The sequence below is a fragment of the Notamacropus eugenii genome, chromosome X (assembly GCF_028372415.1).
Source record: "Notamacropus eugenii isolate mMacEug1 chromosome X, mMacEug1.pri_v2, whole genome shotgun sequence".
Taxonomy (NCBI): Eukaryota; Metazoa; Chordata; class Mammalia; order Diprotodontia; family Macropodidae; genus Notamacropus; species Notamacropus eugenii.
In genome coordinates, this window is record NC_092879.1 from 100,628,118 (window position 1) to 100,644,505 (window position 16,388).

The 16,388-nt window shown below is 49.7% G+C and overlaps 1 protein-coding gene across 1 annotated transcript; it reads right to left on the reverse strand.

Annotated features, from left to right (window-relative positions):
• Window positions 1–885: 885 nt before the first annotated feature.
• Window positions 886–12,719, reverse strand: AWAT1 (acyl-CoA wax alcohol acyltransferase 1). The gene is made up of 9 exons (XM_072627332.1): window positions 12,645–12,719; window positions 10,309–10,363; window positions 6,872–7,003; window positions 6,025–6,132; window positions 5,536–5,606; window positions 4,275–4,479; window positions 3,820–3,994; window positions 2,481–2,680; window positions 886–1,304 (listed from the first exon to the last, which is right to left on the reverse strand). Exons 1-9 carry the CDS (start codon window positions 12,717–12,719, stop codon window positions 1,150–1,152), a joined length of 1,176 nt encoding a protein of 391 aa, XP_072483433.1. The 3' UTR covers window positions 886–1,149.
• Window positions 12,720–16,388: the final 3,669 nt, after the last annotated feature.

Below are 16,388 nucleotides of genomic sequence, written 5' to 3' on the forward strand. Positions count from 1 at the left end.
ATGACAAAGTTCTCTCTGTCTAACATGCCGCTTAGCTAGAGATTTTGTGTGTAAATGTTGCCTCCCTGTTAGAATGGAAGCTCCGGTGAGGGCAGGGACTACCTGGCACAGTGCTTGGCACAGAATAGGTACTTAAAATTGCTGACTGGTTGGTTCTAGCACCAGAAATCTGTCGGCAAAGTTGCACTAGGGATAGCTATGGGGAGCTGTCCAGGATGCAAAAGCAAAGATGGAGTGGGGTGGTTTTTTCTTCTCACTTCCCTTCTTCATGGCCTTTAGTTTGTGATTAGCAAGTCAGGTGTGCCTATGTAACCCTGAGCAGTCTGAGTCAAATGGAGGGCTTGACTGAGCTTGCCTGGGGTGGGGCGAGAGGGACGGGACGGCGAAGATTTTTGGTCTGAATTTAGGAGGCCAGTCTTGATGGAAGGCTTTCCCCACCCAGTGCACTTGCCCCAGCTCTGTGCCTGCACTAGACAGTTTCACTCAGGCTTTCTGCTTTCTTGCTACACTAAGCAATCTTGTGCCCTCATTCTATTCTGCAGCCTTCTCCCCACTGGCCTCAGGGTTATCACTTTTCCCACATGAATTTATGTTGCTGAAGGATTTATTGGTTAGCTAGGCGCAAAGGGTTATAGGAGAGACAGATGAATTCCTCCCAAGAAAGTGAGGGGATTGGCAGGTAATAAATAAGAGGGTGCCTGGATCCAGCTCTAATCTGGGAGGTGGTCACCGGGGATGAGCAGCTACTATCTCTGAGCCCTCCAAGAAGGAGCCAGCGACTCTGAGGCTGCCCCCACACAGAGGATCCAATCACGAAGAGCCAGTATTCCTGGGCAGTACAAGCTGGACCCCTATACTATGGCTGCAAAGCTGATTGTCCTGGAGGGAGGGAGGGAGAGTCGGTAGGAACTGGGGAACTTCCCAGGATTCACAGCCATGGCCCCAGGAAGCAGAGGGTGAGGAAGGAGAGGGATAAAAGAGCCAACAGAGGAAGGACTGGCAGTGGAAGGGAAAACCTGAGGACTTGGGGACAAGGGGAGGGCAAGAGGTTGCACAGGGCATAGTTCTTGTGTCTCCCTTGGTCAGAAGGGGGTTCTCACTGTCCCAAAGCAGGAGGGGCCTGGAGGGGAGCCCTCCCAGTCCCAGCCATCAAAGGAACAACAACTCCTGGGTCTTTGAGGCCCCATACTGGGTCTTGTACTCATCAAACAAATTCTGCAGCGCTTCTATGTACAAGGTGTGGTACTTGTCCACTGTCTCTTGGCTTGGATTCTCTATCTTGGGGACCATTACAGGTTCCCCAACTGACAGAGCAAATGGGAGAAAGAAGGACAAAAGGCATCAGAACCTCCCTTGAACTCATCATAAACCCCTCTATCCCCTCACCAGGGTCCCAGTCTAGGTAGTTCCCTCCCTGTCCCACTCTCCTGCCTTGGCTGTGGAGGCCCCTCATTCTCCAAGAGAGGACAGTATCCAGCAGCTGGCCCCCAGGCATATACCTCCCTTGACCTGAATAGGGGTGTTCCATTTTCTGAGCTTCTCCTCATTGCTCTGTGACCATCTGGAACCATCCTTCTAAACGCCCCCCTCTCTTCTCCCCCCGCCCCCATCATTCAGTCAGTTACCAAGTCAAAGATCACTTATATCTCTTCCTTTGCCTCCATTCCCATGGCCACTTCTCACCTGGATGATTGCAATAGCTTGCTAAGTGGTTTCCCTGCTTCCAGCATCTCCCCTCTCCAAAGGGATCTTAGAACATAGGTCTGGTTGTGCCACTCCCCTACTCAATAAGCCCTGGTGGCTTCCTCTTAGCTTTAAGATCTAATCTGAGCCCTTCCTCCATGTGGCTCCTACCTTCCTTTCCAGCCTTCGTTTACTGTACATTCCACCCAGGTGGCTTGCTAGCGAGCTGGGCCACAGGCTTCATCTTGTCCTCCCTTGCCTCTTAACGTCCCTACAGATTGCCTCCCTCTGCCGAAACTCTGTCTGAACTGCCCAGCTCATCCTTTCAAGGAAGCGCCTTCAATGAACGCTAGCCAGCTCTTCCTCCTCCCTGAGGCCCTTCAAAACATTTTTACTTTCTGTCCCACTTGAGTGGGACCACACCTTATCCTCCTGTTAAACTGTGAGTTCTGTGAGGGCAGGGCCCGTGTCCTGGGAAGGGTTTGATAAATGCTCATTGGATTGACTTGGGCCATCTCTCTTCCTTTCATTTTGGGCAGATCCCCTCCCTTCTCTGGGCCTCAGTTTCCTCCTTTCTGAAATGAGGGGGTTGGACCAGATGACTGCTCAGGTCCCTTCCCTCTCTGATCTTTGGTCCTCTGTGTTCCCTTTTAGCATTGGCATTGTTCTCCTAGGTCCTCCCCTCTGTCTCCTTCCCATTCTATTTCCTGCCCCCAGCCTCATCTCTTTTATCCTGCCTTGGAACCCCTCTCTGTGCAAAGCTAGCTCCTGAGGTACCCTCTCTGAAGGGGACTCACCAACAGTGATGATAGGCTCGGGGAGTGGCAGGAGTCCCCAGAAGTCCTGGAAGAATCCACGCCCATAGAAAACACAACAGTAAAACCCCAAGATGCTGCGAAACCAGCACTGGAATCGGTTCATGCGGCTGCCCTCAGGGAACAGCACCTGGTGGTAGACCTCGGTCTCCCCAAACGTGAAGGTGGGGACCAAGTGAGCCCTATAATGGAAACCATGTTGGTATGACCAAAGGCAGGGAGTGACAAGACTATTTAGAGAATATTCCTAGCCAGATTAACCCCCAGCCCCCATGAAGACATGCCTTGGTACTGCAGCTATTGCCCCCCACCTCCACCCTGCCCCAAGCCTGGTCTACAACTCTGGGGATCTCAGGAGGGATTCAAAGTCACTCCTAGAGCACCTCTGGGTCCTAGCTTTAGGTGCCCACCCTCCTACTCTCCAGATACCAGGACATCACCACAGCCTATCCCCAAACTGTCTATGATAGGACTCCCCCAGAGTAGATTGCATGCTGTGGTCTGGGGTCCTTACAAGTTCCTGGCCTGAGTGGAGGGAGGAAATAACAGAGGCCTAAACTTCTGAACCTTTGCCTTGACTTAGCTTCCTGGGAATGGGGAAGGTTTCACATGGAACGTCCCACTGACTCTGCTGGGTTGTTTCCTAATTGAGGGTGGTCACAGCACCCAGCATCTGGCAGAATCTCAATATGTCATTGCAGAATGAATAAATGAATGCACGGTTTTGTTCAGATTGTGTTTGTGTCTTATCTCCCACTAGAACATAAGTTTCCAGAAGGCAGAGACTGTATGTAGCATTTTCAGGTTGGTAAAGTGATTCACGTACGTTAACTCACTGGATCCTCATGATAACCCTGGAGGTAGCTGCTATTTTATTTTACAGATGGGGAAATGGAGGCCCAGAGAGCTTAAGTGTTCTGCCCAGGATCGCTAACCCAAGGCTAGTAAGTGTTTGAGAAGGGATTCAACCTCAGGTCTTCATGCCTCCCTCTAGCCGTTGGATCACCTGGTTGCTCAGCTGACTGTGTAGACACTTGGTGTCACCCCAGTGGTCAGCACACTGTTCTGTATACAGTCAGTGCAGGCCCTTAATAAACTCTTCTAGAATGAATGAATGTTTATGTCTTAGCCAGAGCTCTACTAGACTATGGCCTTCCCGAAGGCAGGGATTGGGTCTTCTCTGAACTTTGTATCCTTTACTGTTCCTAGCATGGTGTGCTGCACACAGCAGGCACAGCCTTGAGATTTGTTGAAAGGAATAGAACTCCCGAAAAGAACGGGGCTCCCTGGTGGGGAGCTGGACCATCCTGGAGGCACCTACCCGTGCTGGAGGGCTGTGCGCACAAAGCCCTTGTGCTTCCTGATGATAAGGGAGGTACTGTTAGGTACACTCTGCAGAGCCTCCCCCACACCCCCGATGACGATGCCCACCAGGTTTCCGGAGCCTCTCTGGGACAGCAGGTAGTTGATGGATGACTGACTCACTGGGCACACACCTGAGGACCAAGTGAGCCGCTGAGAGGGAGTAAAGGGGCCCAGCCTCACTCCCTCTCCTTCTGGCTTCCTCCTGGTCCCCTCTCTGCTTGCCTCTCCCTCCTAGGTCAGTCCCTTTGACGCCAATGGATGGCCCAGAGCTCAGCAGAGCTCCATCATGGCCCGAAGCAAAAGGTGAGGGCTCAAACCAGCAGCAAGGGAGTCACCAGAAAGAGCTTCTTCCTGAGGATGCTGAGGGTGCTCAAGGGGATGGGGAGCACCCAGCAGAACAGTCAGACCCACCTTTAGCCATGATATACTCCCTGATAATGGGGAGCTTGAAGAACCAGGACAGTGTGGCCAAATGGGGCGTGATGCCGGGGAAGATGGTGGAGAAGCCTGTGGCTTCAGTGCAGAAATTGCAGAAGGCTCCGAAGGTCAAGATGCCATGGGGATGAACTCCCATGATGTAGTTGTGCTCTGGGCTCAGGTCCTTGGTCTTGAGGAGCTGGAGCCAGGGTTGGGGGGGGGGTAGGGAGAATTGAAATGAGACCCCAAAGACAGAAAGAGGGGTCAAGGAGCAGCCTCCAGAACTTCTTCAGTGCAAAAGAACGAATGTGTGTAGATGGAAGCATTGAATACACTCTCACCGGCTACCGGGAACTCTGCTAAGTGCTGGGCAGACAAATAGAAAAACTGGACGACTTTCTGGTCTACCAGGAAAAGCCGGCATACATAGGGAGCTGTGGCTAGGGAGAGTGGAAGAGTGTGGAGTCATGGGGAAATCAACTGACATGTCCTTTCCAGGATCGAATAATAATCCAGACTTGGAGTTGGGACTGTGCGGCTGGCCGCATGTCCTGGTGATGCAATAATGGGCTGGAGGTCCCCCACCATGGAGAAAGCCTGAAGTCCTTGGTGAGTGTCTAGGCTTGTTGGCTTCAATTCAACCAAATAGGGGGCATATGGGATGGTAGGTGGATGGCAGCGCACAAAGCACTGGACCTGGAGTCAGGAAGACACTAATTCAGATCCAGCCTTGGACACTTACTATCTGTGTAACCCTGGGCAAATCACTTCACTTCTGTCTCAGTTTCCTCAACTGTAAAGTGGGGATCACAATAGCACCTACCTCCCAGGATTGTTGTGAGGATCAAATGATCATCTGAGATAATACTTGTAAAGCACTTAGCACAGTGCCTGGCACATAGTAGGGGCACTTAATAAATACTTGTTTTCATCCTTCCTTTCTTCCCTCCCTCCTCCCTCCTTCCCTCCCTCCCTCCCTCCCTCCCTTCTTCCTTCCTTCCTTCCTTCCTTCCTTCCTTCCTTCCTTCCTTCCTTCCTTCCTTCCTTCCTTCCTTCCTTCCTTCCTCTGCCCTCCCTCCCTCCCTCCTTCCTTCCTCCTTCTGTCTTCCCTCCCTCCCTTCCTTCTTTCTTTCCTTCCTCCCCTCAGGTTTTCCTGGTTTTGGATTCCTCAGGGGTAGCCCCAGGGATGTGTGCAGGGATGTTCTTGTTGGGTGCCATCTGAAGGCAGAGAGGGGCCCAGGGCAGGGCAGCTCACCATAATGGGAAAGTAGTTTTGGATCTTGGTCCAGACATGCCAGTTCCGTACCCAGGTTGAGCGCCTGCCACCTAAGAGCACAGAGGAAAGCAGCAGAGTGAGAAGGTTGGATGACTGTGACTTTTCCCAGATGCAGTAAGGGCCCACAGCATGGAGCAGGCTGCAGAAGTGCAAGTTGGAAGCCCTGGGGCTGCCACAATGCAGAGAGCACTGAGCTTGGGATCAGGAAGACCTGAGCTCAAACTTTGCTTCAGATTCCCATTGGCTGTGTGACCTTAGTCAAGTCACTTAATCTCTGTGAACCTCGATTTCCAAATCTGTAAAATGGGGAGGATAACAACACCTACTTCATCAGGTTGTGAGGCTTAACGAATAAAAAGTTTTTTGCAAACCTTCCAGTGCTGCCTAAATGTGGGGACTGTTGCTGCTGCTGCTGCTGCTACTGGAGGGTGGGGAAGAGCTTGGGACTGACTGGGCCAGGGCCCTCACCTTGCTCAGGTGTCTTCCAGTCCAGGATGAGCCAGGCAATGTAGAGCACAGGCAGAGGCCAGAGAGGAGTGACCACCAGGTAGAATAAACTGGGCATCAAGATCCAAACTGTCAAGGAGATCAGAAAATGGGGGGAAGTCCAGTCGCAGGGAGCCCATAGCCAGGGCAGGGCCAGCTAATGACCTGTCCCCTCCTGCTTCATCTACTCCTTCCCCTGGTCAGTCTGCCTGCCTGCCCCTGGTCCATCTATACCCATTTAGCCAGCCTAGCCATCTGCCTGCCATGCACCCTTTCCCCCTGCCCAGTCCCTCCTCCTGTACCTGACCAACCCTTCCCCCATTCATGCCATCCCCCTACCCTCTGCCTGTCCACTTTCAACCCAGCCAGTACTTTTGTCCCTGAGCCCCCTTCCCATCTCCTTATCCACTTGTTCTGTCTACATGCTCCCTGCCTATCCAAGTCCCCAACTACTGGTCCCCTGAACTCCAATCCTTCCCCTACCCTTCCTCCCTGGTCATTCGTCCAGGCTGGTCACCCAGATTTACAGAACTACAAACCCAGCAAGAGCTGGGGTGAGAAGCACATCCTTCAGTACTGCCTCTTCCCCACAGGCTTCTTTGTGATGCCTCCCTGTGCTGGCAGAGGGCATCTGGTAGTAGTACATGCCTGGCTCAGCCTCCTGAGTATTTTCCCCAGTTCCTATCATCTGGCCTGGAGGCCAGGGCTGGAGGCAGAGATCTGGCCCCAAGGACACCTGAGGCAGAGGCCTAGCTGTGGTGGGACCTCTGCCTCCTGAAGCCATGGCCCTGTCCTGGAGCTCACTGTCTGACTGGGCCCTGATACTCACATATCGCCAAGTAAGTCAGGTGCCACTGGCAAATGGCAAGGCCCTGGATGATGAGGTCGATATCAAATTGCCAGTGGGAGGACATGGTACCCGGAAGCCTGAGGGAAGTGCTTGACACAGAACGGGAGGACCCTAAGAGCAGCACCCAGGGATACCTCTGGACTCTGTGGGCTGGCAACTACTCAGTTCTGGCACCTGTGTTAATAGCTTTTGTCCGCCTCCTTCCCCACCTACCACCCACAGACAGGGAGGAGAAGGCCATTCTTTCTTGGCCTAAGGCTCAGGGCTAGGCCCAGGCCCTAAGCGGTTCAGAGAACAAACTAAGAAGACACCTTTCTAAGAAGCCTAAGGGGCAAGGGCTGCTCCCTCTAGCTCCTCCTCCAGCCCTTGAGAGCATTGCAGCCTTTGGGGGGAAGGTTCTAGATGACTAGCCTGGGTGAGTCAGAATTCAGGGAGCTGGCTTTCCCTTTCCCCTCATTGGTCCCCTCCTCAGAAGCCTCACCAGGGGGGGCTCTGGGGAAACTGAGTCTGTCTCCTGCAGTGGTTTACAGACATGAGCTCCTCTGGTCCTCGTGATAGCCTTGTTATTATCTTCACTCTCCAGAAGGTTCCTAGAGGATGAATGACTTGCTCAGGGTCACACAGCTACTTGTTAGAGGTGGGATCCAAGTCCAGTGCTCTCTACTATGGTACAATGTCAAGGGAGGGTGGGGAAGGACTCCCTCTAGGTGGGATCTCTTTTTGGAGCAGATGTGGTCTTAAGAGAAGCCTGGTTTGGGGCTGCTGTCTACTGTGGCCAAGTCAGCTTCCGGGGAGGACAGTGGGGATCAGGGCACAGGCAGGAGTAGGTACTGAGCCTTTGCTGCCCTCCCCAGGTCTCTTCTGCTCCCTTCTTGTCTTGTGCTAATGCTGGCATGGCCAATGGGTCCCTTTAGAGCTAATGACAGCATGGTGGTGTTGGGGGGGGTTGGGCTGCAGAGGGATACAAGAAGGAAGGCCAGGTAATCATGACCCTTTTGATCAGTCCCAGTACAGGTCAGGGTGTGGTGGGGAGGGGGGCCTTGCCCCTTCTCCAGTGTTCCTACTGAACTTGGTTGGTGATAGGCACCAGCTGGGCACCACCAGGGCAACCCAAGCTCAGCTCTTACACTGTCAGTAAATAGATTATAGGTTTTACACCTAGGTGGGACCCAATGCCCTTACCTTATAGAGGAGGAAACTGAGGCTCTGAGAGGGGAGCTCCCAGAGCTTTGTGGTGGGAGTGAGGCCCTAGGCCTAGACCTTCCTCCCACATCCTCTTACTTCAGGCCATTTTCCTCCTATTCTTGGAAGCTGTTGCCTTCTGGCTTAAGTGGCAGCTGACTGGCCCAAGGCAAGTCATTTCACCTTTATCTGCCTCAGTTTCCTCAACTACAAAATGGGCCATGGTAATCAAATAATGGTAATGGTAATCAAATGAGATCACAAAAGGAAAGAGCTCAAGATTCTTGAGGCCCTCTAGAGATGGGAGTCATGATTCAGTGCCTGGCAAAGACCAAATGCTGTCCTATGGCTTTGTCTGGGTCTCAGGTTCTTGTGCTGTCAAATGAGAGTGGGGGAGGGTTGAGCCTTTAGGCAGGTCAGCTTCTGGTATATAGTGGGTGTTCAATCAGTGAATGCCGCCCAGGTAAGGGGCAAGGCTGTTGGAACTTCCTTCTTGGGTTGGGAAAGCAGATGGGGTATCCCAAGTTACATTCCTGGCTGCTGGGTTTGTTGTCAGGGTGGGGCCCCCTGCCTGTGACTTCCTGATGCCTTGGGCATTAGGGCAGAAAGCGACTGAGTCATGGAGTCAGAGCCTTGAAGTGGGGGTTAGTAGCTTCACTGCTTTGCTCACCAGGCTCCTGCCCTGTCCAGAGGTTGGTTGCATCCTAGGGGGATCTTGGAGCTTTGGAAGCAAGGGGGAGAAATTCTCTCCTCTCCTTTGGTGCCAGGGCAGAAATCCTGAAATAAAGAGGTGAACACCAGCAGGTGCCTCTCTTCAGCCCTGATACCGGCTCTCTCTGCCCTACCCCGAGTCATCCTTGCAAGGAGGGACAAAGAATCTCACAGGTTTGAGATTCTCACCAGGAGAAGAGCGCTGAGCCATTGCTCATGAGGCTGAACATCTGGGCTCTCCTCAGAAGCCCTAAATCTTCAAGCTGGAAGCGACCCAGAGGTCACTGAGCCCAACCCAGATGTGAACAAGCTGGGACAGCCCTAGCAAATGGTTGTCCAGGCTTTGTTTGCAGCCCTCCAGTGACAGGGTGCCCACTCCCTTCTGAGGCAGGCAGCCCACTCCCTTTGGGAATAGCTCAGCTCAGTAGGAAGCTATCTGTTTGGCATCTTTACAGGCCCCACGCCTCTTAGACCAAGTACCAAGTGTCATCTCTTTTCCATCTATGAGAGCCCTTTATATACTAGAAGACTGCTCTTCTGTGGCCTGAATCTTCTCTCGCCAAGGCTAGAAACACTCCTAGTTCCTTCAACCAGTCCTTACTCATTCTGTCACGGGACGCTCTCCATTTTATCAGAGGCTACCACAAAGAAACTTCCTGGTTTGGGGGAGCCCAATATTCATGTATCATTCAAGGAAAATGCTGCACTTTGATCTACTGAGATATGTGAAACAGGGGGTGGAGTCAGTGGCTGCCAGGCTGGGCATTGCTGGAATTGGGGCCTGCTTAAGTGCTGCCCAGCTTGGCCATTGATGAGTCTTCACTGGAGTATTTTCTGAGATTAATGAGACCATTTCTTCTGTTGAGAGCAACTTGGAATGATACTAAGTGGCAAAAATGCTTGTATCCTTTGACCCAGAGATCTCCTTGTCAGACACATGCCCTAAAGAGGTCAAAGACAGAAGGACAAGGCCCATGGGCACAAAAAAATTTATATTGGCACTTTTAATGTCAAAACTAATTGGAAACAAGGCTTGGCCCTCAACTGGGGAATGGCTCATGGCCCTAACTGGGGAATGTGGTATGGGAATGTAATGAAATTTTATTGCTTGCTAAGAAAAGATGACCCTAAAGCATTGGGAAAAGCATGGGAACATTGTATGATTATGATGACCAGGATCCAGGCCCCAAAGAACAGACGTGACAGTGCACCCTCCATCTTCCTTTGAAGAGATGGGGGAGGGGGGCAATATGGGCACGGAACTTCGTGTATACTGGCCTACTTGGTGGATGCCATGGTTAGTTTTACTGAACTGCTTTCCCCCCCCTCTTTTCCTTGTTATCAGGAATAGCTTTTTGGGTTGGGTATGTTTGGAAATGAGGGTGATATAAAAAGAGAATATAACAGTAAAAACTGAAAAGAAAATAACAGAAAGGAAGAAAGATTGAAAGAAAGAAGGTGCTGGGTCCCCCTTCAGAGGTCTGTTGTGCATCTTAACTCATGAATCAATTTGCCTGCCTCACCCAGCTGACAATCCAACAAGCAGTTTTCACTCTGAGCTGGGCGCTGTGTCAGGCTCTGTGGGGGGAAAAGACAAAACAGAAACAGAGAAAGGCATCAGGGACCTTCTGGTCCTCTGGAGGTGGGGGTGGGGATGCTACCCATACATGAGTAAGGAAATACAAAGTGAAGAGGTGATTCTGAGAGAGAGAGGGTTCTGACACTTCAGGGGTTGGGCCTTGGACTGGAGGAGGCACCCAGGCTCAGTTCTGAAAGAAGGTGCCAGTCAGCATGGAGTTCATTCTAGATATCAGGGGCCACTTGTGCAAAGGCACAATGACAGGACATGGAATGGCATGATTGGGAAACGGCAGGCTGGTTTAACTAGAATAGAGAAGGCATGAAGACAGAAAATGATTGAAAAAATTAGTGGGACCCAGATTGTGGAGGTTTTAAAATGCCAGGCAATAGAGTTTCTATTTTATCCAATGACACTAGGAAACCATTGAAGATTCTTGAGGAGATGAGGGAGTGACAAGATCGGAACTCTTAGTTTGGCAGCTGGGTGGAGGCTAGATTGGAGAGGGGAGAGACTGGAGACTGGGAGAGGCTATTGCAACAGCCCTTCTGAAGTAGGGTAGAGGCTATATGAGTAGAGAGGAGATGGACGCTAGTAATATAGACAAGTGGGGTGCTTGAGCCAACTCAAATTGACTTGAGAGAGCTGGTTGTTAAATGTCTTGTGTGAGTATTCATACCTGGGAATTGGGCAAAGGCTACAAATCCAGCTTGATTGATGATTTGATTGTCTAGGCTTAAGAAAGTGTTGTTACATGTTTGGCATAAGCTCCAAAGAACGTGGTGCGTACATTTATCTATTGGAGAACTGGTTGTTAAACATTTACCATCACACCCCTGGGTGTAGCAGAGGTAGAAACAAGACTCGGGAACCACCTGCATAGAGGAGGTGAGGGAAATAGAGAGCGGCAGATGGCATCAAGATTGTGAGTGGCTGGCTGCTGGTGCCCTCAATAAAAATAGGGAAGGCCAGTGGAGGAGTAGGATTGGGGGAAGGAGAATGAGTTCTGTTGGGGACATGCTGGAGGAATGAGCTTCCTTGCTGCCATGGCATTGGTCTAGGGGTGAGAGTCAGGATTTGTAAAGAATGAACTTTGATCGCTAAAGATTCAAGGGGCCTTATTAGAAATGAATGAATGAATGATAAGGCATTTATCAATGACTTACTACGCACCAGGTACCGTGTTAAGGGCTAGAGACGCAAAAGCACGCAAAGGAGACAGCCCTTGCCCTCAAGGAGCTTATGTCTAAAAAAATACAAAACATTTTTGTGGATATATTTTTACATATCATGTATGCTTCCCCCATCCCATATAACAGATGAGTTTTTAGGAAGAAGGTAATAAATGATCAGCAAAACCAAATAATATGTTCAAAAACTCTGACATTCTGGGCAATTCCCCTTGCCTTCCAACGGAGAGCAGGGGAAGCGTCTTCTCACATTTCTTGTTCTTTGCCATTCCACAACACTCACTTTGGATTGTCTTCTGACTGTGCTGGTGTTGCTTCTTGTTGATGTTGTTGTAGTCACGTGTATGTTGTTTGCTTGACTCTGCATACTTCATTCCGCCACAAGTCTCCCCACGCTTCTCTGCATTTGTGACATTTGTCATGTCACAGTAAGATTCCATGTCTAACATGAATGTGCCACCACTTGCCTTGCTGTCCCTGGTTGAGAAGCATCTGCTTTGCTTCCATTACTTTGCCCCCCTCCTCCCAAACTTTTGCTACACAACTTTTGTGTAGACAGGGCCTTTCTTCTTCTCATCGATCTCTTGGGGTAGATGTCTAACATATACTCTCTGAGTCAGAGGCCAGGAAGGGAATTCTCTTATTTGAAAGTAAGGCTAATGGGGTGGTTAAGAAGTAGCAGGGCCAGGACTTGACCCCAGGTTCTCTGGCTCTTTCCACCATGACCCTGTTAGGGCTGAAGGCCCTCGGAACACTGCTCTGGTATCTGCTTTTCCCTTGGTCTACATGATGGCTTGGGGAAAAAAAGCTCCTGAGGAAGATGCTTAGGAGTGAGACATGTGAGAAGACAGTCTGGTGGCCAGATTGGCTGGCGTGGAGGAGGCTTCCTCGTTGGGAAGCAATTGTGTGCTTTTAGGAGAGTCAAGCAAGTAAAGGCTCATGCTGGGAAGGCCTAGGCCACTTTAGTTCAGGTGGTCATTCCCTCAAAAATTGAGGAGGGGGACCCCTGTGGTATTGAAAGGGAATTGATAAAGTATTGCAATGCACCTCAACACTCCCAAGGGATTGATGGAGGCTGTTACACGCTCACCTTTTGCTGAAGGGCTTTGATCTCAGGGCACCTTTGTTCAATATCGGAGTGTGGGTAGAGCTGCCTGGAGCTCATGGTTCAAGGCTCAACTTCCTTATTGGCTTTTGCCAATTTACTGAATAAATTTAGCATAATTATTGGGAATCCCTCCAAGTCATCAATATTTCCATATATTTCTCACAAAACCAGAAGAAATTGATAGGACGGAAAATATCATTTACAGAAACAACAAAATAGTTAAACCGTCTGGTCAGAAGCCTACCAAAATACACAAGACCTCTGTAAACTCAATTATAAAATGTTTTTTACAGAAATCGAGGAAGAATGAAATAATTGGAAAGATTCAATACACATGGGTAAGTTGAGTCCATAGAGTTAAAATGGCAGCTAACATCCCTTTTAGCTCTAGAACTAAAATTTTAAGCACCTCAACTAACCTATAGATATAACTCAGTGCCAGTAAATATACTCCACAGAGCTACATTTTAAAAATAACGAAATGTATCTGAAAGAACAGGTGGACAAAAATTTCCAGGGAAATTGTAAAAAACAAACGAAGCAAGGGCAACTTGTACCAACTGTTCTCAAATGACACCATAAAGCAGTTATTAGCGAAACGAGTTGGGACTTCATGCATTTCCCCTGAAAAATATTTTATTTCATTTTTCTAATTCTATGGAAACAACAATTTTTAAAATTCATTTTTAAAAACCTTTGAGCTCTAAATCCTCCCCTCTCCTCCCTCTCCCTTCATGTGTGATCTATGCGCAGCCTATTTCCATATTGGCCACGTTGTGAAAGAAATCTTCCATGGCCCAGCTTCGTAACTTGGCCCAAAATGTAAAGAAACTGACAAAGGACACTTTTCTGCTGTACCCGACTCTTATTAATGGGACTCACTAGCTGCTGGGGTGGAAATGCTGGGAACCCTGTGGGGACATGAACTCCCTTAGAATTGGTGCTAGACAGAGAGGGGGGAACTGGCTGTAGTCTGACAGGAACCTTGGATCCAGGGAAAGTAGATTTCAAAGGGTGCAGAGGAAGGAAAGGCAGGGTCTTATGCACTAGAATGCCTCATGGAAAGCCAGGCCAGGGGGAAGAGAGAATCAAGATGGCTGATGCCCAAGAATGAAATTCAAAAGATGCCAAATGGAACAATTCCAACGAGGAGGAAAAACGTGGAGACACTAATGTGGAGGCAAAGGGGCTTCACCGAGCAACGGAGATTTTAGAGAGAAATATATTGATCTGAGAGAGGAGCCCTGGTCCCCTCAAAAACAGTGTCTGGACAGCTCCCAGTCAAAAGGAGCTGGAGCTGGGGAGGGACCTGAAGGATCACAAAAAGGATTCTTTTTCAGCTAAAAAAGAAGGAGCAGAGAAGGACTAGGACCCCTGCTTGGGACCCATGACAGCTGACAGCTGAGAGAAGATAAAGCTGCTCAATTGCAATCTTCTTTCTGCTTTCTTTATCAAGAAGAATGACCCTTGCACAGGAGATGTCAGGAATAAAGATGACTAAGAGAGAGCTGATACTCAAGATAAGGAAAAAGATAATGGTGGAGCCTTGAGCAGCCTCTGACGAACTCAAGTCCCCTCAGGCAGAGGAACTCCCATGTTCAGATCCTGAAAGAAGCTGGCATCTGGCGGCTGAGCCACTCTCGGGAATGGCTGAAAGATCCTGGAAAACGAGAGAGATCCCACAAGACCACAGAAGGGCAAATACCCCACTTTCCCTAAAGGGAAGACAACAGAGCCTGCCAGTGATAGCTAGTGAGTTTGACTTTGATTCCTGGGGACATTCTAGCACAGGTCATTTTAGAGCTGGTTGGTGAAATGGAAATGGTGATCGCAAAGAGCCAACATGGCTTTCTCTAGAACAAGTCATTGCCATGCTCACCTCATCTCCCTTATGACAGGACAATTGACCTAGTTATTGCTGTTCATTTGTTTTGATTTTGAAGGAAACCAATGACATCATGACTTGACTCGAGCATGAACTGGGTTTAAGGGAGGCCGAGTTGTGCAGTTGGTCAGTCTCACTTTGTCCTCCAGTCATCCAAATCCAGTGGCAGGACGAAAGTCAGAAGGCCCGGTGATGGCTCAGGATGCAATGGATAACCTTGGCTTCTTTGATGTCTGACCAACTCTAAGCATTTCACAGAGCCTGTTTCAAGCTGTCTTCTTGGCTGTTGGAACCAATTGTTCCTATCCTCCCATTCCCTCACCAGGGGAAGTCTTCACATACTTGGGGAACACGTCCTCCTAACTCACCAATGGGTTTGAGGCCTTGGTTACCCTCAAACTGGTAACTGCTGAGACAGTCTTACCAGAGTGTGGCTGCTGCATATGCTACAGCTTCTTGGAGCTACAGATGAGAGGTGTTAGTCCTCCCTGAACACCTCATACACCCCCTAGCAGTAGATGAGGAGAATACGGTAGACGGAGTTCGCCTGTATTTTAGCAGGGCATTTGATTAAGTCTCTCCACTTGTTCCTGTGGTGGAGAAGATGGAACGCTTGGGATCAGATGATAACACACACAGCTGGATTTCAAAGATGTTGGATGCTCAGCATCAAAGTGGAATTGATTGGTAATGGCTCAACTTGGCAGGAGGAGGTCTTCAGTGGACCCCAAGTATCTGCCTTAGGCTTCAGGGTGCTATTTCTCATTGGTATTCTTGACGTGAGTAAAAGTAAGGATGATCTGCTCATCAGATGTGCAAAGTGAAATAGTGGAGGATGGCGTCAGTGCACAAAATAGTAGGATGGAGGTCACTAGGGCTAAATGTAAAGTCTGGCACCTGGGTACAAAAAAGCAATGTCACAAGTGCAAGATGGAGGAGAGACTGTAGTTAGCTGGTGGTGGTTCTGAAACAGATTGATATGGTCAGCAGTGAGTGTCATGGTCTTCAAGCAAGCTGATGTGTTTGGGGGCTGCATGAGGAGGGACAGAGCTTCTGGAATAGGGAGCTTAGAGTCCTTGTCTGTCTTCCCTGCCCTTGTCAATTCTACGCACCATGGGGTAAGGACATCGAGAAGCGGCAGACTGTCCAGAGGAGGAAAACCAAGAGGGTGGCCTAGACTTGGAGGCCACATTCCAGGAAAGTCAGATAAAGGAACTCAGCCTAGACAGGAAGAGAATCAGGGAGCACATGAGAACTGTCTTGGAGTCTTTGTCAGCTGCCCCATAGAGGAGAGGTGAGCTGTGGCCTGCTTGGTCCCAGAGGATAGAACCAGCAGTAGCACTGGGTGGATATTACAAAGGGGCCCACTGAGGCTTGATGTCAAAAGCAACTTCCTAAGGATTTGAGCTGTCCCAAGGTGAGGTGGATGATGCTCACTAGTCAGATGTGTCCTAGTGGGGATTCCCTTTGGGTGTGAGTAGGACTACATGGTCGTTGAGGTCTCTGCCAACTCTCAGACTCTGTGACTTCTTGGCTTGGAATTCAAGACCCTCCACAGTGCGATACCATCCTAACTTTTTAGATTTGCTTCATATGACTAACTATCCTGTACTTTCCCCACACTGTGTCTTTGTTTCTGCTGTCCCCTAGACCTCCAGTGCTCTCTCCCTCCTCCATGAAGGCTTCCTTGATTTCCCTGACTCATATTCTACTCCACTTCCAAGCTGATAATGAATTTCCCCACTGTAGGCCTTCCATAGCATTTTGTTTATACTTCTTTTTGGTACTGAGCATGAATTCTAGTTCTTTGTATATACATCCTAAGCTCCTGAGGCACTGGA